The 21,380-nt window shown below is 41.0% G+C and overlaps 2 protein-coding genes across 3 annotated transcripts; both read left to right on the top strand.

Annotated features, from left to right (window-relative positions):
- The first annotated feature begins 604 nt into the window (after window positions 1-604).
- Window positions 605-6,160, top strand: LOC118769065 (class I histocompatibility antigen, F10 alpha chain-like). The gene is made up of 7 exons (XM_036516076.1): window positions 605-690; window positions 2,968-3,246; window positions 3,799-4,098; window positions 4,349-4,633; window positions 5,270-5,398; window positions 5,696-5,737; window positions 6,105-6,160. Exons 1-7 carry the CDS (start codon window positions 636-638, stop codon window positions 6,158-6,160), a joined length of 1,146 nt encoding a protein of 381 aa, XP_036371969.1. The 5' UTR covers window positions 605-635.
- A 5,343-nt stretch (window positions 6,161-11,503) lies between these two features.
- LOC118768786 (class I histocompatibility antigen, F10 alpha chain-like) lies at window positions 11,504-20,037 on the top strand. 2 transcript variants are annotated; one of them, XM_036515703.1, is made up of 10 exons: window positions 11,504-11,643; window positions 14,178-14,456; window positions 15,012-15,311; window positions 15,523-15,807; window positions 16,872-16,997; window positions 17,295-17,336; window positions 17,714-17,761; window positions 18,475-18,522; window positions 19,376-19,490; window positions 19,579-20,037. In XM_036515703.1, the coding sequence occupies exons 1-8, from the start codon at window positions 11,589-11,591 to the stop codon at window positions 18,513-18,515; spliced, it is 1,176 nt and encodes a 391-aa protein (XP_036371596.1). In that variant the 5' UTR covers window positions 11,504-11,588; the 3' UTR covers window positions 18,516-18,522; window positions 19,376-19,490; window positions 19,579-20,037. The 2 variants fall into 2 exon arrangements, with proteins under 2 accessions (XP_036371596.1, XP_036371595.1); XM_036515702.1 differs by having other exon boundaries at window positions 19,376-19,534.
- Window positions 20,038-21,380: the final 1,343 nt, after the last annotated feature.

The following is a 21,380-nucleotide window of genomic DNA, read 5'->3' as shown; positions in this document are numbered from 1 at the left end:
CCCCTCCAGGTGTATTATGTTGAAATAACCCTGAAAATACTCATTAATAAACAGGTGAGTTATTTCCGTTGATGAAACCATCAGAGGCACATTTGCTGTGTTTGAATCCAATCTAAAAATATGTACTTTTCTCATAATTGTTTTTAAAATTACAGCTAAATTCTTATATTTATTTATAATGATTATAATAAAATAAATTACATTCATTAATTGTCATTGATTATATTCATTATAGACAAAATGGATCAATGGCTGTGTGAACATATATAGCCGAATACGTTCTGAACACAAGTCACACCACTTCCCGCGAGTCACGCAGACACGCAACGCCCAGCATCAAGTTATTTTGACTAGTTAACTGGGTGAGAACATTTATAAAATGTGTTCGTGCCTCAGCCTAACCAGCAGCTATAACACCTGCCGCCACGATACGCACCCGACAACAAGCTGCGTTTTCAAGGACGTCGCGTTTGATTGGTTTAATATAGAAGAGAGGGTGCGTCTTTTGAAGGAGGAAGCGCACCTTTCGCCAGTCTTACCTTTGGATCGCTGGTGACGGTCGAGGTGGAATCTTCATGCGAAACATTAAAGTGCCCAATTTCATGTAGTAATAGTACTTTCATGAAGATTGAAAGATGAAGGTCTTTATTTTTCTTCTTCTGTTCGCGACGTTGTGGACTGTCCATAGCGGTAAGTCTTGGCTTATGTATTTGGAGAGAGGGTGTTTTTAAAAAGTGAAAGTGTAACTAAAGTTGTTTATCCAAGTCTGTACAGTTTTAGCTATAAACTAAGTCTATATGACTTTTTGTTGCTCGAAATATTTGTTTCTGGTGTAGCAGATGGTTCCAACGACTACGCAGAAATCACAGTGAATACATTTATAGAAAATCCGTGTCATATCACCGTTGCCGTGCCCCATTTAAAATGAGAATTTAATACGTGTATTTCTCACGTCCACCTTCTGTTATCTTTTATATGTTTAGCGATTTACCGTCAGTTTCTGTGGTCTTTCATTTGAACTGAAACTCATTCGAATTTTCGATGGAAAGAACGGCTCTTGAGTTTTTACCTGTTTCTATTGCAGTAGCCTGGCTACGCAGCGAATGAGCCTGACGGATTATGATAGCCATAAAACAATGCTGGGTCCATAGGTCACCTGTTTCATCTAACATTAGGCTTAATCTAGTATAGATAATCTAATAAAAGTATGTAATGTCTTGTGTAGTTAATCTGTTTATCTATATGATAAAAACATGGATATCATTTTTTAGTGCTACCAGTAAGGTGCAACAGTTATGAGATTTGCGATCTTGAGGAAACGTCTCGCAGTAAAATATTTTTTTGTACTACTATTTTTTGTATTTTTTGTTATTATGCCTTTTTAATGGTCAGTGTTATTACGCATTTTTAACAGAAGAGTGTCACTTTGGAGATGATAGTGGCCGAGAGAGAGCGCAGCAATGCAAAGCGTTAAGAAATCGAAACAAAGAACAAAAGGCGTAAAAGGCTGCGTAATAAGCAAATCACGCACAACAGCTGGGCCACTTTTGTTGTTTTGGCCTTGAGCGAGGCGTTGAACCTGAATTGCTTTCAGTATCATCCTGAGGTTAATGTAAAAAATTATATACATAATATACATACACACACACATATACATAATTTTTACATTATACTTTTATTATTATACTTATATATATATATATATATATATATATATATATATATATATATATATATTCTATTTAAGTCTGCCCTATCAGATATCAGATATCAGTCTGTGCCTTTATTCCTTGGGTTGGAAAACACTGTGCTGTCATATCTTAGTGTACCTTGGGTCAAAGTGCATGTCTTGCGTGCCAGATGCCAGAGTAATGTTAACACCACACCCATTCCTGACACTAACAGAACACACCAGGAGCATAGCCACATATTTGAGCTGTGTGCAGCGTCAGGGTGGATTCATCTGGTCAGAAATATTTCAGCTTCAGGAAGTGTTTGTTCTGGCTGTGCGTTGTGGGCTCCTGTTCTCACCCGGAATGCAGACTGCTGACATTCTGCAGCTGTGCGGCTGGTGTGATACTGAAACTATAGCGCCCAAGAGGAAGAGACCATAAATGACAGCAGTTGTCAGGGCCGGCCCAAGCCTTTATGGGGCCCTGAGCAGAAACTGATTTGGGGGCCCCCCACCGCCTCGGCGCCGCCAATACTATTGACTATTGTTAACATAATATTGTGTTTTTTATGATTACCATTGACATAATATATCACAAAAAACATTGCAAGCTCTCTTGTGGGACATTTCAAGCGCTCTTGCAGGCCCTCTGGTGGCCGCGGGGGGGGGCCCTAAGCAGGCGCTTGGTTCGCTTATGCGTTGGGCCAGCCCTGGCAGTTGTGCATCAGACCCTGAGTGATTAGATTGCCTTTTTATTAATGTTAGTCTTTGCTTAGCAGGTGGGAATGGGACTCAAACACCTTTTGGTTTAGTAGCGCAGCTTCAGTGCTACACTGATACTCCAGCTACAGGTTCATCAGATCAGAGCACATAGTATGATTGTGCAACCAGTTCTGATAAATTTCAGTGTACAGCATAGTGATATAGTGAACATGTTGTTGGTGTTTTCTCAAACTGACACAAGACACAGTGATGACAATTCAGAATGTTTTGTGGGTGGACAACAGGTGTGACTGGTGAGGTTTTGGTCCAGATTAAGATAAAGAAATATTGGTGTTAAAAATCTAAGACAGCATTTTTTTTTTGTTTTCTCACTGCTTGGCATTTTTTAAATTAATCTCTACAACTTCAAATTCAACCTCCAAGCCAAAAGCTTGATTAAATTGTTCTCCCAAAGACGATGGCAAAACACACTACTCATAGATTGCATCTGGGTCATAGTCTGTTTATATGGAGCCTCTATTCAGTTGTCTATCTGTAGTAACCCTCTCACTAACTCCCCTTCTCTCCCCCAGAGATTCACTCTCTTCAGTACATCTACACGGCTCTTTCGAAGCCCCCAGGTCTAAATGCTCCAGGCCTCTACCAGTTCACTGCCATGGGAATCCTGGATGACAGAACGATCGATTATTACAACAGCAAGGATCAGAGGAAGATTCCTACGCAGGACTGGATGAGGAAGAATTTGCCTGAAGATTACTGGCTGAAAGGCACTCAGTCCCGCAAGAGCAAGGAACAGTGGTTCAACGTCAACGTCAATATTCTGATGGACCGCATGCATCACAACAAGTCTGGTGAGGGACAGTCCTGACCAGTGCCACCTATTCAGAACATCATGGACATTCTAGAACAGAGGCAGAGACCAGGACAGGGGTGATGGGGTGGAATACAAACCATGATTTAAACAAAGTTAGCGACACCGCTATCATTATGGGGGAAAAGCATTGCTATCAGATATGTGGACATTGCTTTAAAAATCACAACCATGTGGTTAGTTGTCTATTTACTGTATTTGTATCATAGCTGCCTTAATGTGATTATTCTTCTGGTATACAAGCAAACTTGCAATCCACATTTTAATTAGTAGCCTAAGCATTATGACATGCATCTATACTGCTTAGCTTCTATATATACACAAAATGTTTTCAGTCAGGAAAAGCCTGAGCTAACCTGTTTCTGTTTATGAAAATTGCAGCTCTATAGAGCTGTAATTTAAGGATCAAGCTCTCATTTTCAAGAGTAGAAACTGCCTAAGAGTAGTTGGATCATTATTGTTACTCATTAAATATTGCATATATTGAAACCTTTATTTTTTAAAAATGTATGTCTCTCTCATCTCCTCTCAGATCTCCACATCCTGCAGTGGAAGCATGGCTGTGAGGTTGAGAAGCTGTCTGGGAACCAGCTGAAATTTCAGAAGGGCTTCGACCAGTACAGCTACGATGGCGAGGACTTCCTGTCCTTCGATGATGCCAATATGCAGTGGGTGGCCTCAGTGCAGCAAGCCTTCCCCACCAAGAAAAAGTGGGATGATGTTCAGATCCTCAACCAGTACACCAAGGGGTACCTGGAGAAGGAGTGCATGGATTGGCTGTCCAAATTCGTCACATACTCAGAGGCTCAAGTGGCAGAGCAAAGTCGACACTGTACGTGAGATCTGCTTTTTTTCAATCATCAGACAGAGGCTGTGTTTAAAATGTAAACTCCAATCGTTGACTGAGCAAGGTGTGGCTACAGGCTGAGTCGTCCACAATAATTCTGCAGTGTGTGGTCTGTACCTACACATGTAACATGAAGTATAACATGCTGGAATGAAATATCAGCCGCCACCTGCTCTGAGCAGGTAAGAGCTCTGTGTTATGAGTTTCTTCATTTATCATGCTTTCTCTTCCTCAGCTCCTCCTGAAGTGTTCGTCTTTGCAAAGGCAAAGGATGACAAGCGTACTCTGACGTGTTTGGCCACTGGATTCTACCCGAAGGACGTGGAGGTGCACATCATGAGGGACGGTGTGCCCCTGACAGACAGAGATGGAGTCACTTCTTCAGGAATCCTGCCCAATGGGGACGTACTGGAGACGTATCAGATGAGGAAGATGGTGGACGTCGATACGTCTGACAAAGCAGAGTACAGCTGTGTGGTCAAGCATGTAACCCTGAGTCAGCCGGTGATTGAAATGTGGGGTAATTATGATTTACTGTCTACCAATCACAGTCAGTGACTGACAGCTGCTAATATTCCTACAGTTACTTCAAGGATCAGGACTTTTTCCAAGCTAAATTAGTTTACTCCAGTTTTTCCTGTTAAAATCTAACGGCAACCAGGTGATTCAGCCAGTGCCTTGACGTTTGTATCCCAGTACCATCTTTTGTGTATTTAATTCTTACTTTCACTCAATAAGATCAACCCATTACATGATTAAGCAATTCTTACTGTGAATAAAATATTCATGAAATAGTATGCAATGCGCATAATCTGCGTCACTCTCTCCTCCTTCAGATGACTTCCCAGCGCCGTCTTAATTCGACTCTGCAGAGCGAAGCCCCTCTCTGCTGGCACGCTTCACAGGGGCAGAACACAGGCAGTTTTAGCCAGTGTAGCCCAATCGGGGTTCACTGTAAAAACACAAATGTCCTGTTTAGAGAAAGCCTTTGTTATAGCTACATTTTGTATGAGCATTATTACTGGACATTTTGACCAGCAAGTTTATAATTTTTTGTTTTTTAAAATAAATTTAACCAGGCAAAACCCAGTAATTACGGGCTAACAGAAACCCAGAAACCCTGGTGTATAATTAATGTTTTCCTTCTGTGTTGCAGATCACCAATGTTGGAACTGTGGCGATGGTGATTGTACCATTCAGGTGGTCGCCGGTGTTATGGTTACCATTGTGGTCGTGGCAGCTGTTTTGGCAGGGGTTGCATTTCTTATCAGAAGGAGAAGAATCGGTAAGACCTGGATTCATTTTTGCACACACATCCCGATAACCTAATTTTTGTGTTGGCTTTTTGCACAAACAAGGTGGTGAGGTCTAGCTTTTTTATTTAACATGTTTCACCACATCACCTGGAGCTCATCAGTGTGATGCAGGTCCTGGTGAGCATCTTCAAGCTGTTGAGATGTTCTTTGCATGTAAAATCTATATGAAATACGACTGCAGGAGCACACAGAGACGGGACAGAACAGCTTGGAACAGTGCAGGTCTGTGCAGGGCCTGAGTCTAATATTCGTTTCTGTTTTTGCAGACCAGGCACAGATGCAGGCTCCAGTGGCAGTGGTGACACTTGGTGAGTCCCTAACTCTGCACAGGCCTCCATCCACTGAACTGGAGTCAGAACCCATCCTGCCTTTGGCACTTAGTTTCGACAGTGTCCGTCACGTTAAGGCTTTATCAAGCCCAAGAGACACGTTAAACTGCATTTTCACTTCTGTGTGTCTCTCAGCAATACCACCAGCTCCTCAACCAAAAGCTGCCGTTCCAACCAAGTGTCTGCATTATGCTTAAATTGGATCTGAGAGTCAATTCCGTAAAACTTTTTTTTTTGGGGGGGCATCTAGAAAGACCAGAGTAGCTGGCAACGGATTAAGCCATAGAGCTGGACTCTCTGCTCTTGTGTCAGGCCTTGTGTTTAACTCTCATTGATTTTATCTTAGGTCAGCCAAATGGCACAACTGCTCCTCTGTTGGTCAATGGACAGAACGGTCAGTGATTCTAGATTCTGAATTCCATGTGAAATGTTTCTGCTCTCCTGGATGAGATCAGATGATCCACATTCCGATTATGACTCCATAATTCATTTTATGATATACTAGCACATTTATCACAATCCTCCATCTGCTACAATATAGCTGCATATCACAGAAAATTTGTAAGTTTCTGTGTAGAGATAGGAATCTTATAGCCTAAGAGACACGTTAAGCTGCAGTTTCACTTCTGTGTGTCTCTCAGCAATACCACCAGCTCCTCAACCAAATGCTGCCATTATAGCCAAGTGTCTGCATTATGCTTAAATTTGATCTGAGAGTCAGTTCCGTAAAACTTTTTTTTAAAGACCAGAGTAGCTGGAAACGGATTAAGTGTGTAAAGCTAGTTTCTGTTAAAACCGATTTAGCTTTTGTACTATAAATCATAGCACTCAGGAATAAAAAGTTGGTTAACTAGTTGGTTTAGTTTTGTTGCTTTTTCTTGCATAATCTAGACTTTTTTAGATTAGTTTCCTCACAATCCCGCAGCTGAGTTCACCCTGATAGAGCCGTGCATGTACTTTTCATATCAGACTGTACTTTTAAAATTATATACTGTTCTCTGCAAGGGGGATTGGTGGTGATTGGAAAAAAATGCTTGCTTATTTAATTGCATGTGAGTCAACTAGTAATAGCATAGAATAGCTGGAAATGGCTGTAAGTTTGTCGTTTCTTTCATGCAAATGGACCGAACGGTGAGTCACTAACTTTGTACAGACCTCCATTCACTGAACTGGAGTCAGAATCCATCCCGTCTTTGGCAGTTACCAAAATTCCTGCAGTGCTTACCATATTAAAGCCTTAAACTGCTCCTCAGCCAAATGGTGGCATTCCTGATAAAGGCCTTTATGCACCTGAATTATCCCTGAGAATACATTCTGTGAAATGGGTTTGTTTTAGAGGAATAAAGAATAGCATATGGAATGGCTGGAAGCAGTCCGAAATATGTAGATGTTTGAGTTTGGCTCTCATTGCTTTTATCTTAGGTCAGTCAAATGGACAAACTGAACGTCTGTTGGGCGGTGAACAAAACGGTCAGTGTATCTAGATTCTGAATTGTGTATGAAATGTTTCTGCTTTCTGGACTCCACTAGTGGCATCACCATTCTAATGTTCTTCTTTAACCCGCTGTTAAATATACTGTATGCTGGCATTGCACTAATGCTGTACAGATAGGAAGTGAAGTATCTGTCATCAAAAGAAGATATTTAGAAGTGAAATCATTTGCACTTGATAGACCCCTAGGTTGAACAGTGCACAGTGAAGCATATGGTATTCTACTGCACTTTCCTTGACCTTGCATAGCTAAAATATAACTGTGTATGACTATACTTATATGTCTCCTCTGTGTAAATACAACCAAACATCATAATGAGTAACTGACTTTTTACCCAACAGAACTTCAACATTACATTTTTTCTGCACCACAGTTCCATAGGTTCACCACAAGTGTTCAGCATGATTAGTTACATTTATTGAGCACTGCTTGTAAAAATGTTTTTGCGGGTTATAGTGGTTACAAAAATAATTCTTCAGAAAGAGTGCTTTAAATGTTGGCATTCCCTGTTAGTGTCTTCAAATTAGTAAGATGGCCTTGAAAGTTAACTTTATGTGAAAGCTCACTGCCACTTCAAAAAAATCTCAGCTGCTCTGACCGCTGCCCTGACCACTGCTCCACGCTGCTGCCCTGACTGCTGCTCCACGCTGCTGCCCTGACCGCTGCTCCACACTGCTGCCCTGACCACTGCTCCACACTGCTGCTCTGAATGCTGCTCCACACTGCTGCCCTGACCACTGCTCCGCACTGCTGCCCTGACTGCTGCTCCACACTGCTGCTCCACGCTGCTGCCCTGACCGCTGCTCCACACTGCTGCCCTGACCACTGCTCCACACTGCTGGCCTGGCTACTGGTCTGCATAGCTGCAGTACACTGCATGCTGTCATTTTACCTGAACATGGTTTCTTCCTCTTTTTGACAGATGCAAAGACAGAGATGAAGGGCTCCAATGAATCTGTAAGCGCTGACTCTGGTAAGAGCCCTTTCACCACTGTAGAAAGAATGAAAATTCAGCAGTTCAGCAGCAGAATTTATTTCCAAAATAAACAATCAGGAAGTGCTGGATAAATGGGGAAAATATGCTATGCAGAAGCTGAGTTTGGTAAAACTCCGTTATTGTTGTTTCAGGTAAAGGGAGTGCCAAGAGTGGGTCGTCCAGTGAAGATGTGAACAGTGGTAATGAGCAATTTCACATGTGCAGTCCTTTTGCCACTCAATCTCACATTCACACATCATGCCTTAAATGAAAGTCTTTCTAGCTTTCAGTTAGCATGCTTGCTCATGTATGTGTTTCTGACTGCAGTAAACAAAGGATAAAAAGGAAAGATAACAGTTCGGCATGTGGGTCTCATTTAATTATAATGTAAATGTTGTAATTTTACGTCTACAGGGAACTCCTGTAATTACTTTCCTTCTGAGCCTTTTCGTCTATCGTAGGGGAAATGATGATTACAGCTCCAACTCCAGGTCCCACTTTGATTCCAGTAATATAGGCAGCATTAAGGGCAGCTATTACTTAAAGTTGGTTTGAAATGTGTGGTTGTGGTTCATAAGTTACCTCTGGTTATGTTGTGGTAGCTGTTTAAGTGTTAGCAGTAGTATCAGCCCGAGTAGCACCAGTGTCCCATCAGCCGCTAGCTCTCATGACTCGTCTTTCCTTCTCAGGGCCGTAAAAAGACGTAAAGGAGGGGTGATGGAGGACTGGCCTGTTGCGGTGAGTCTAACACATTACTGCACAACCACACTGTTCTTGACTTTATAACATGTTACTTGTCGCTAGGTTTACTTTGTAACAATTTATAACAACTGTGGAGGTCACAGGTCTTGACTTTATAACACCTTTCAGTGACTTTGACCTTGTAATGTCTTATAACAACTTTAAAAGTCACTTTCCTTAACAATATCTCATAATGACTTGATATGTCACTGTTATCAGCATAATATCATTTAGAGTTAAAGTAAGATGAATCTGTTTTTAGAAACATTTCATAATTTAATGTGCTTGGTTTATTTGATGAAAATGCTCAGTTTGAAATAATAATGCTGTCTCTCTCTCGTTCCATCTCTCACTCTTTCAGGTTACATGGTCCAGCACTGCACTGACTTGATCTCAGGCTACAATATTCATTAACTCATATTGTACCTCAAATGTTAAAGGATCTAATGTTTAATGTTTTGGCAAGATTGACCACATATGGGATGTCAGCATCAGATTTAAAGTGTAACTCAGATCAGATTTAAAGTGTAACAGAGCAAAGCATGGCAGATATGCAGAAGTCTTGGTTGATGCTGTAAGAATACATAGCTGAACATACAGGAAAAAAAACATTTTTTGGATCACCACAGGACTCTGATCTAAATTGGTACACAAATATCAATGATCACATTGAAGTAATGGAAAAAATAGGCCTGTACATTGTCACAGCAAGCTTTTTATTTTTGCTTAGTGCAAATCTGGGCTAAGTAGCTCCAGAACTCCTTTAGGCAGCTGTAATGGATATACACATTACAGTCTTTTCTTATTTGAATGTCTTTTTTGGATAATCATCTGTGGGGAAATCTGCTGAGGTCTTTATTTACTGTGTTGAACTTTGATCTCAGTGAAGTATCAAGGGGTAAAAAGATGAACAGTCTCACTGCAGCATTTTAGAATCCCTAACATTTGCAGAATATAATTTTAATATAACATTGTGTGTTACCTGTTTGCTTTACAAAATGTTTTCTTTTTTCCTCATTTAAGCTACTTTTCTAAATTCATTTCTCAGGGATAAGAGCAAAGCTTTGTCATTAGGCTGAAGTTCAGCCTTGGAACACTTTGTAGAGGCCTGTAATCAGGCCCTGTGTAGAGGAAATTTACTGAATAGTCAGTCACTCAATATCAGAGGGTGTTTTTAGGTGCAGTTTTTGATTCATGTTTACTGTTGAGCTTCAGGCTGTTCAAGCAGGAATGTGAGCTTCAGATACTATTGGAGAGTCCCTAAAGTCAGGGTGAATATAGTCCATATGCAGGTAGCAAGAGGAGCATAAAGTACCCCGTAACTCCACCTCTCAGGTACTCCCTTTACAGTGGTATTGGGACATGTTGACTTAACGTAACACAGCCCTTCAGATCAACAATCTGAATAATACCAACTCACGCAAACCAAAAAGGAATAAACAGTTATGTATGGCCTCTGTAAGTACTGAGGGAACATGTAGCACTGGTTTGTCCTGCACAAAGTGTATGAGGTATGAGGGTAAGCATTACTGCTGAAGGTCCTGTGAAATGGCATTGACCAAGTATAGACAGGTGATTAGTCTCTTAAAGTCTCCCGGCCGTGTTCCCTGAACACAAAGAGCTGTTTTCTCTAAGGAATTTACTGATTCCACAGACCTTTTTATTATTATTTTATTTTATTTTGTATGTGATTATATGCATTCCACTATTGGATTGTGACGCTTGGATTGTGATTGTTATTTGGTACCGTTGTTGCTTTTAGCCTAACCTTCTTTCACGTAATTTTTGTAAATCACTCTGGATAAGAATATCTGCTAAATGACTAAATGTAAATGTAACTTTGTAAAATGCCAGATGTTTTTTTTTTTCTCATGTGGGAAATAAAGTTTCGAATGAAACGAACAGAGAACTGCTGAGGTCTCTCTCTTACAGACCATGCTTAAAGAAGGGCTTCAGAGGGGATCTTTTACGCAAAGATGTTATTTATATCGTAATTATTAATTGTGCCTTATACACGTTACATGCTCTCACTCAGTACATTGCTTATGTAATGCTGTGTTCCATTAAACCCACTTTTGCACTGTAACATTGACTTTGCCCCCTCCTTGGACTGAAAGAGGCGATATCAGATCAGATCAATGCCTCGCTATGTTCCCGAAGCCGGGGTCTTCTGCAACTGCTGCAACTGATCTGGCAGCAGGTGGAAAACGGCATCACTGATTCAGATAGAATTAGCTGAAACGCGTCGAAGAAACCATTAAACTGGATTAGTCTCTGTTGGCTGTTCTAATGCGCATTATCTTAGTTTGTGCAGAAATGAATAAAAGCATTTTAATCGCATTTACGAGACGTCAGTTAATTTCGATGCTCATAAATAATAAACACTTCGTTTTCTTTAATCGACCTGAGGTAGTAACGGACTTGCAACCTGCGACTGCCGTTTTCACCTGCCAACCGGTGACGTTCTCACGGCTGGTCTGTTTGATTGGATGAATATACTCAAAAAGTACTCAGTTAGATTTCCGCTTTCGGACGGTGACGGCGTAACGCCGACAGTCGCGCTACTCAAAATAGTGGAATTTTGACGCAAAAAGAGCGAATCTTCGAAAACGAAGGAAAAATGAACGTCTTAACATCTCTTGTGCTGTTTGGGACATTGTGGACTGTCCACAGCGGTAAGTATTAGCCTGTATATTTCGAGAGAGTCCTTTTTTAAAAGTGAAAGTGAAACTTAACGAAGTCTCTGTTGGATAACGTTATGTGCCCTGCTTTCTGACGACGTGTTTTTATGCAGAAAATCTTTCCATATTGCCAGTATTTAGTCATTGTGATTGATGTTTGATTTTATTTTTATTTATTTTAAGTCTAGCGTTACTCTTTATTATTTCTAAGGAAATTTTGAGGGAAAAGGGAACTCCATTGTTGTGTCCTAACGTGTTGCGCACTTTTGTTTAAAAGCAAAGGCGCATTTAACTGAGAAGATTACTTACACTGCATGTAAACTAACATTCAAAGTACAATGTGCGTAATCAAATTTATCGAAAAACATTGTTAATCCGTGAGTTCGATGACTACTTTGTTTACTTCAGAAAGTGTAGTCATGTTTGCCGAAGCGAGATAATGTGCGCCCTGGTAAGAAAACGACCACAGGCCAGACTGCAAAAATGACACTTCTTTCTTAAGTTCAGTTTTCCTAAATTAAAGTTGTTCTCATTTAACTCAAGTTTTAGTTCGTGTGAACTCAGTTATTTAAGTTTACGTTGGAGTTTTGTTGAACTTGATATTAAAAGTAATGTCAATTAATAACATTACTAAATGCCAATATATTAATTGACAATTAATGAAAACAAAGCCTCCTCAGTTACCTAAAAAAATCCTTAAATTCATTTTAAATCACATAATGCACATAAGCTTTATATATAAGCATTTCGTGTAAATATTGTAAACTGTTTTAATCGCTGAGAATTGTAACGAAACCTTAATAAAAAGATACGTCATCCTCACCCTTCTATTAGCTTTATGGTGATTAACCATATACAGTATCAGTTGCTTTGGTCTTTGAAACCCACGACAGCAGTACCTTTGTTATTGGAAGGAAAAGAAAGCTCTAAAATCATTAATTTTATATTGCAACAACCTGGATAGGCCACAGAAAGTCTCTTTGTTGTGAGCGGGGTAAAGCATTGTTTTGTCAATGTTTCAACTGCTGTGTACTATATTGATAATAATCAGTATGTTGATATGGAAAGACATGGATGCCTTACATTACTGACACCAGAGCAGGTGTAATAGTTAAGAATTCCAAACTTTGCAGTCTTGAGCTGATTTCTCCCTGTAATAAATTAGTTGTTCCATTTACAAAAAGAATTTTGTCCGTGTGCATATTAAGCAGAGCTGGGTGTTCCCATGACATTGTAACGGGGTGAGTATCATGTTCAGCATGAGAATCGCCTGGCGAGGTGGCAGCAACGCGCAGCGGGGCGAGATCGGAGGAGACGCCTGCGTAAAACAAGTGCATTACATTAAATCACATGACCACACGGGAACGACTCAAAACAGAAATTACTGACCGGGGAGGTGAGGTTTACAGTGGTGCAGTGAAGTTAGAGCTGATAGATCTGGATCACAGCGGGGGCACTGACGTCGCTTTGGCCTTGAGCAAGACTTGAATTCCTTCAGTAGCATCCTGGTGAGGTAAAAATGAAAGCCATGCTGGGGTATCCTTCATGACCGAAAACATGAGCGTTTGTTCTTTTCAGATACTCGTGCATGACGCTAGTGTTGCTGTGCGGGGACACGTAATTACTGCAAATACTGCTGCACACTGTTTCCCGTTGTTTTTTTCTTGAAAAAATACCGAACGTTGGACGGTTTCACTCTTTTTCACAGTGAAAAGTTTCCAGTCCTCTTTTCCTCTGCCGTTGTGACCGGTGACAGTGTAACAGCGCAGTAGCGCCGCTCAGTGGTTAGATTATAAAATGCACTTAACGGTTTGCGAAATCGCGCAAGTGTCAGTGCAGAGAGCTGCCGAGCACTTCGCAGAGACGACCAGCGTGGGCAATATTTATAAAATCATTACATTTTTGACTGTTTTTTTTATGATCAAATATTCGATTAGTTTGAAAAGTCATTGCAGCTTTAATTAAATAAACTATTAATTGAGATAATCTTTTCTTAGCCGATGACGTTATCCTGGGTGAGTTACGTAGTTTATATTTTGTACATTTTGTAATATCTAGTTGTCCAGTTGAGTATTTACTCAAGTAGATCAGGTTGAATCCTACTGGGGAATCAAACACACAGCCTTCTGCATTAGAAGACCAGCTCCTTAACCACTATGCCACACCTCTGCCCCAGATACAGTTTCCTCAGTCCACTTAATATATTTGTACCACCATCACTGATCAGTTTTGGTGCACAAAATATTGTTTTTCTTTCCCTTAAGAACATGAAGAATATATACCACCTTGGAGACAAGTTTTGAAGTCCTTCATGAGCTGTTGTAGGTGACTGCAGAAAGTTTTGGGACCAGATTCAGTCATAGCATAATGTTTTTTGTCCTGTATTACAAATTGAAGGCAGCATTGGGGCCGGTTCTCAAAGCACATTACCATTAGACTGAATCTGGGTCATAGTCTGTTTATATGGGGCCTCTGTTCAGTTGTCTGTCTGTAGTAACCCTCTCACTAACTCTCCTTCTCTCCCCCAGAGATTCACTCTCTTCAGTACATCTACACGGCTCTTTCAAAGCCCCCAGGTCTAAATGCTCCAGGCCTCTACCAGTTCACTGCCATGGGAATCCTGGATGACAGAACGATCGACTATTACAACAGCAAGGATCAGAGGAAGATTCCTACGCAGGACTGGATGAGGAAGAATTTGCCTGAAGATTACTGGCTGAAAGGCACTCAGTCCCGCAAGAGCAAGGAACAGTGGTTCAACGTCAACGTCAATATTCTGATGGACCGCATGCATCACAACAAGTCTGGTGAGGGACAGTCCTGACCAGTGCCACCTATTCAGAACATCATGGACATTCTAGAACATCAGGCAGAGACCAGGACAGGGGTGATGGGGTGGAATACAAACCATGATTTAAACAAAGTTAGCGATACCGTTATCATTATGGGGAAAAAGCATTGCTACCAGATATGTGGACATTGCTTTTAAAATCACAACCATGTAGTTAGTTGCCTGTGTACTGTATTTGTATCATAGCTGCCTTAATGTGATTATTCTTCTGGTATACAAGCAATCTTGCAATCCACATTTTAATTAGTAGCCTAAGTATTATGACATGCTCCTATACTGCTTAGCTTCTATATACACACAAAATGTTTTCAGTCAGGAAAAGCCTGAGCTAATCTGTTTCTGTTTATGAAAATTATACAGCTCTATAGAGCTGTAATTTAATGATCAAGCTCTCATTTTCAAGAGTAGAAACTGCCTAAGAGTAGTTGGATCATTATTGTTACTCATTAAATATTGCATATATTGAAACCTTTAATTTTTAAAAATGTATGTCTCTCTCATCTCCTCTCAGATCTCCACATCCTGCAGTGGAAACATGGCTGTGAGGTTAAGAAGCTGTCTGGGAATCAGCTGAAATTTCAGAAGGGCTTCGACCAGTACAGCTACGATGGCGAGGACTTCCTGTCCTTCGATGATGCCAATATGCAGTGGGTGGCCTCAGTGCAGCAAGCCTTCCCCACCAAGAAAAAGTGGGATGATGTTCAGATCCTCAACCAGTACACCAAGGGGTACCTGGAGAAGGAGTGCATGGATTGGCTGTCCAAATTCGTCAACTACTCACAGACACAAATGGCAGAGCAAAGTCGAAACTGTACGTGAGATCTGCTCTTTTTCATTCAACAGACAGAGGCTGTGTTTTACAGGCTGAGTCGTCCACAATAATTCTGCAGTGTGTGGTCTGTACCTACACATGTGACATGAAGTATAACATGCTGGAATGAAATATCAGCCGCCACCTGCTCTGAGCAGGTAAGAGCTCTGTGTTATGAGTTTCTTCATTAATCATGCTTTCTCTTCCTCAGCTCCTCCTGAAGTGTTCGTCTTTGCAAAGGCAAAGGATGACAAGCGTACTCTGACGTGTTTGGCCACTGGATTCTACCCGAAGGACGTGGAGGTGCACATCATGAGGGACGGGGTGCCCCTGACAGAGAGAGATGGAGTCACTTCTTCAGGAGTCTTGCCCAATGGGGACGTACTGGAGACTTATCAGATGAGGAAGATGGTGGACGTCGATACGTCTGACAAAGCAGAGTACAGCTGTGTGGTCAAGCATGTAACCCTGAGTCAGCCGGTGATTCAGATGTGGGGTAATTATGATTTACTGTCTACCAATCACAGTCAGTGACTGACAGCTGCTAATATTCCTACAGTTACTTCAAGGATCAAAAACTTTAAGAGTAACAGTAACATTAAGGATAGCAGTAACTCTTCTTTCAAATAATTAAGTTGACTTGAAAAACTGACAGCTCTTATTCAATGCAATTTTCTTGATATAACTCTTAAAACATCTTTTCACCTACAATTACAAAAATTGGCCAATCCATTCAGCTAGTATATAGCTAACAAGCTGGATAGCTCAAAATGAACTCAGTTGTGGCCCAGGGTTTCCGCTAGGATTTTTTCTTGCCAGTTCTGTGTCCAGGAAGAATGTATTTTACCGTACAAATTTGAAACTTACCAGTCACGTTTCAATAATGATCTATGTTACAAATGCAAATATAATGTACATCTAGGTTGACGAAAGAATGACAGCGACCTCAAATTAGTTTGACTGTTCAATGAACAGTAACGATTGAGCAAAACCTCAACATTAGCCGCTAAAATGTAGGCTATTATGAAACATCTGTAACCTGTAACATCTGTAACCTGTCTAGAAAAAGGCTAGATCTACATGGCATCTAATGTAGCCTGTAGGCTACCAAGGAAACATTTTATTTTCCCCTTTTTTTCATTGCGGCAAAGTCCTCTGCTGCCAACTTGAAATCAAACGTGTCCAATGTGTCGTTGCAGCTTGCAATGCGCATAATCTGCATCACTCTCTCCTCCTTCAGATGACTTCGCAGCGCCGTCTTAATTCGATTCTGCAGAGAGAAGCCCCTCTCTGCTGGCACGCTTCACACGGGCAGAACACAGGCAGTTTTAGCCAGTGTAGCCCAGTCAGGGTTCACTGTAAAAACACAAATGTCCTGTTTAGAGAAAGCCTTTGTTATAGCTACATTTTGTATGAGCATTATTACTGGACATTTTGACCAGCAAGTTTATAATTTATCGTTTTTTTAAGTAAATTTAACCAGGCAAAACCCAGTAATTACGGACTAACAGAAACCCAGAAATCCTGGTGTATAATCAATGTTTTCTTTCTGTGTTGCAGATCGCCAGTGTTTGAACTGTGGCGATGGTGATTGTACCGTTCAGGTCGCCGGTGTTGTCATTGCCGTTGTGGTCGTGGGGGTTGTTTTGGCAGGGATTGCATTTCTCATCAGAAGGAGAAGAATCGGTAAGACCTGGATTCATTTTTACACACATATCCCGATAACCTAATTTTTGTGTTGGCTTTTTGCACAAACAAGGTGGTGAGGTCTAGCTTTTTTATTTAACATGTTTCACCACATCACCTGGAGCTCATCAGTGTGATGCAGGTACCGGTGAGCATCTTCAAGCTGTTGAGATGTTCTTTGCATGTAAAATCTATATGAAATACGACTGCAGGAGCACACAGAGACGGGACAGAACAGCTTGGAACAGTGCAGGTCTGTGCAAGGCCTGAGTCTAATATTCGTTTTTGTTTTTGCAGACCAGGCACAGATGCAGGCTCCAGTGGCAGTGGTGACAAATGGTGAGTCCCTAACTCTGCACAGGCCTCCATCTACTGAACTGGAGTCAGAACCCATCCTGCCTTTGGCACTTAGTTTCGACAGTGTCTGTCACGTTAAGGCTTTATCAAGCCTAAGAGACACGTTAAACTGCATTTTCACTTCTGTGTGTCTCTCAGCAATACCACCAGCTCCTCAACCAAAAGCTGCCGTTCCAACCAAGTGTCTGCATTATGCTTAAATTGGATCTGAGAGTCAATTCCATAAAACTTTTTTTTTGGGGGGGGGGGGGGCATCTAGAAAGACCAGAGTAGCTGGAAACGGATTAAGCCATAGAGCTGGACTCTCTGCTCTTGTGTCAGGCCTTGTGTTTAACTCTCTCTCATTACTTTTATCTTAGGTCAGCCAAATGGCACAACTGCTCCTCTGTTGGTCAATGGACAGAACGGTCAGTGATTCTAGATTCTGAATTCCATGTGAAATGTTTCTGCTCTAGGAATAAAAAGTTGGTTAACTAGTTGGTTTAGTTTTGTTGCTTTTTCTTGCATAATCTAGACTTTTTTAGATTAGTTTCCTCACAATCCCGCAGCTGAGTTCACCCTGATAGAGCCGTGCATGTACTGTACATATCAGACTGTACTTTTAAAATTATATACTGTTCTCTGCAAGGGGGATTGGTGATGATTGGAAAAAAATGCTTGCTTATTTAATTGCATGTGAGTCAACTAGTAATAGCATAGAATAGCTGGAAATGGCTGTAAGTTTGTCGTTTCTTTCATGCAAATGGACCGAACGGTGAGTCACTAACTCTGTACAGCTGTCCATCCACTGAACTGGAGTCAGAATCCATCCCTCTTTTGGCTTTTAATTATGACAGCCTCCATCAAGGCTTTATCGAGCCTAAGAGACATGTTAAACTGCAGTCTCAGTTATGTGTCTCTCAGTTATACTGCCAACTCCTCAACCAAATGTTGACGTTCCAGCCAAGTGTCTGCATTAAACTAAGTTTGATCCGAGAGTAAATTCCATGAAGCATTTTTGCGTTGAGGACATCAAGAAATTGCACGAAGTAGCCGCAAAACAGATTAAGTCATAGAGCTGGGCTCTGTTTTTGTGTCAGGCCCTGTGCATGGAGTTTGACTCTCATTGTTTTTATCTTAGGTCTGCCAAATGGAGCAGCTGCTTTTCTGATATCCGGTTAATGGAACGGTCAGTAATTCTACATTCTGAATTCTATGTGAAATGTTTCTGCTTTCTGGACTCAACTAGTGGCATCACCACTCTAACGTTCTTCTTTAACCCGCTGTTTAATACACTGTACGCTGACACTGCACTAATGCTGTACAGATGGTAAGTGAAGTCTCTGAAAACATTTCGAAGTGAAGCCGTTTGCACCTGTTTCAGTCAATACCAAGTAATGACAAGTACTGCACTTCACTTCCACATTCAACCAAGTGGCCATGGTTTTTGTAAGGTTTTGAGTTGCTGTGTCTCAGTTCAGAAGTTGCGCGTTGAGATCGGAAGATTGACATTCTGACCTTAACTCCATAATTTATTTTTCTGATACACTGGCATGTTTATTATGAGCCTCCATTTGCTGCAATATAGCTGCAGATCACAGTGCCCCAGCAGGGAATCAAACTAGCAACCTTTCAGTTACCAGCCCTGCTCCTTATCACTGCACCGCTCAGCTGCCCCTTAAATAGCAAGGGATGGCTTCAAACAGCCAAAGTTACAGATTTCAGCTGTTTTACCTCTTCTAGTGGGGGCTGAACGTGGTTATTTTCAGCCTGTATTATACTGTAAAGTAAAAGAGGGGTAATGGGGTGCTGGCCTGGTGTGTAGAGTCTGACTCATTACTGGCTTTAGCTTGACAGCTTATATCTGAATATGTCGCTGTCCTTGACATTGTAACGTCTGTTTGAATTGAAGAGATGGAGATGCTGTTGGTGTTCTGTTGCTCCAGAAGCATGTGTTCGTTAGATGTGCTGGGTTTGATTGTTTGAGAATCACAGTTTGAAATGATGGCATGCTCTCTTTCTTCCTCTCTCTCCTCTCCCAGGTCACGTGGTCCAGCACTGCATGTAACTCCATCTCAAGAAACAATATTCACTCGGTCATTAGTGATTTCAGGTCAAATACTGAAACAATATTCACTCTGTCATTAGTGATTTCAGGTCAAATACTGAAACAATATTCACTCGGTCATTAGTGATTTCAGGTCAAATACTGAAACAATATTCACTCGGTCATTAGTGATTTCAGGTCAAATACTGCACTTCAAAGGATTTATTGGCAATAGTGTTTGAATTGACAGTGAAGGTATGTGGAACATCAGAATCAGATTCAAAAATGTAACTCGGTTCACAGCTAAATTGGGCAGACATGGAGAGGTTTAGGCAGAGGCTGTAATTCGGTGTCCAGCCTGTGGTCACAGGGCCTCATGCAGCCCTCCAGAGCTTTATGTAAGGAACTCTATTACAAATTGGACTAAGGATTAAAAAAAAGTTTTGTTTGGATCTTCTGAAACATGTAAAATTCTATAGTATAGCAGGAGGGTATTTAGTACAAGGTTTTCAGGTTATGAAAAATGTACATTGATACAGCTGTAAAATAGAGGTGTTTGTTATTCTTGCGTAGTGAAAATCAGTGATGAATTCCTACTTTACAACCTACAACCTTTTTCTTTATATCGGATGTCTCTTTTTGCTTATCACCTGTATTGAAACTATTAAGGTGACCTACTTTAGTGTTAACGCACCCTGTCTATTTGCAGACTACTGCTGTATATTTGTGGTGCTGTGGATCACTTTTTTGCGACACAAAACTTAGTATTTCCAGGAATCATTTCTTAAAGTGAGCAGCAAAGATGATCAGCTTTGTAGATGATAGTTTCCTAAATAGATTTAACAGGGGTTAAGGGCAAATGTGTTTGTGCTCAGATTGAATTTCAGAGATAGACGTATGTACAGATGCCTTCGAATCAAGGCTTTGTGTGTGGAGAATTTTATAATTATTATTAATTTTATAATTATTTAGTCACTCATATCCACATTGTGTTTGTTCAGTCTGAAATGGGTTTTTACTCTTCAGGTGTCAAACTGTTCATACTTACTAGATTCAGGACACATGACACAACACATCCTGAATAGACAATAAGTGATTTATTATTGTTCTGCAAAAAAACATGATTTTTTGAAGCTTGAAGCTTCAGCACTGTCTCAAGGCCATAAGTGACTAAACTGGTATGTAAGAGTTTTCACACCCTTAGACATCAGATATTTTTTGAACATCTGTTCATGAATTCTACCTTAATACTTGCTTGCCTTTAGCAAGACTTTTTTTATTGTATATTACTCAGTGTATTAACTGTGTTTGACTTTTTGTGAATTCAGAATTTCCCACATCAAATTCACCCATAGAATGCAAAGGCACTTTTTTCTAAGGGTCAGCTGAGGCCCTGCAGCCTGAATTATTTCGCCAGGTCACAGGGTGCAGCCAGGTTTGAGTCAGGGCTGCGCCGTTAGTCCACAGTGGCACAGCTGGCGCTGTTCCGCCACTGCACAGGAGCCTGCCCTTACATTTGCATTCACTGTGGGGACTGTAGCCTGAAAAATAGCATGTGTATTGGATTGTGCTGCGCAGGTCCCACACAAGCAAAGGCTTTGAGGTGAGGTTGACTCCACACCAGCAGCTCCAGAATGTCAGCTGGAGATTCTAGAATGTCAGGGTGAATGTGGTGTGTGGCTGTAGGCAGCGAGCAGACCTTAATTCACCATTGGAGGTTCCAAAACAAAGTCGGTGTGAAAGTGTGAATTAATCAAGAGTGTTACAGCTGAATGCCTTGGGACAGAGGTACCTGTGTGTAAGTGAAGCTAAACTTTCCGAAACCCGGTTTAGGTCTTAACTTCCTGCCAGTCTCAATAGCAAGTTTTATTAAGGTTTTATTAAGGCATGTATTTCAGCATGTATTATTTGGTCTTTAGGTTTTTAAGTTTTAAAAAACTCCGGAAACATTTCAGTATAATGTAGGTTTAGGTCTTTGCCACTTGTCTTGTCTCTCAGAT

Source organism: Megalops cyprinoides, chromosome 21 (genome assembly GCF_013368585.1).
Source record: "Megalops cyprinoides isolate fMegCyp1 chromosome 21, fMegCyp1.pri, whole genome shotgun sequence".
In the NCBI taxonomy this organism is placed as follows: Eukaryota; Metazoa; Chordata; class Actinopteri; order Elopiformes; family Megalopidae; genus Megalops; species Megalops cyprinoides.
Note: the sequence above shows the minus strand (reverse complement) of the source record. Positions and strands in the feature narration are given on the sequence as shown.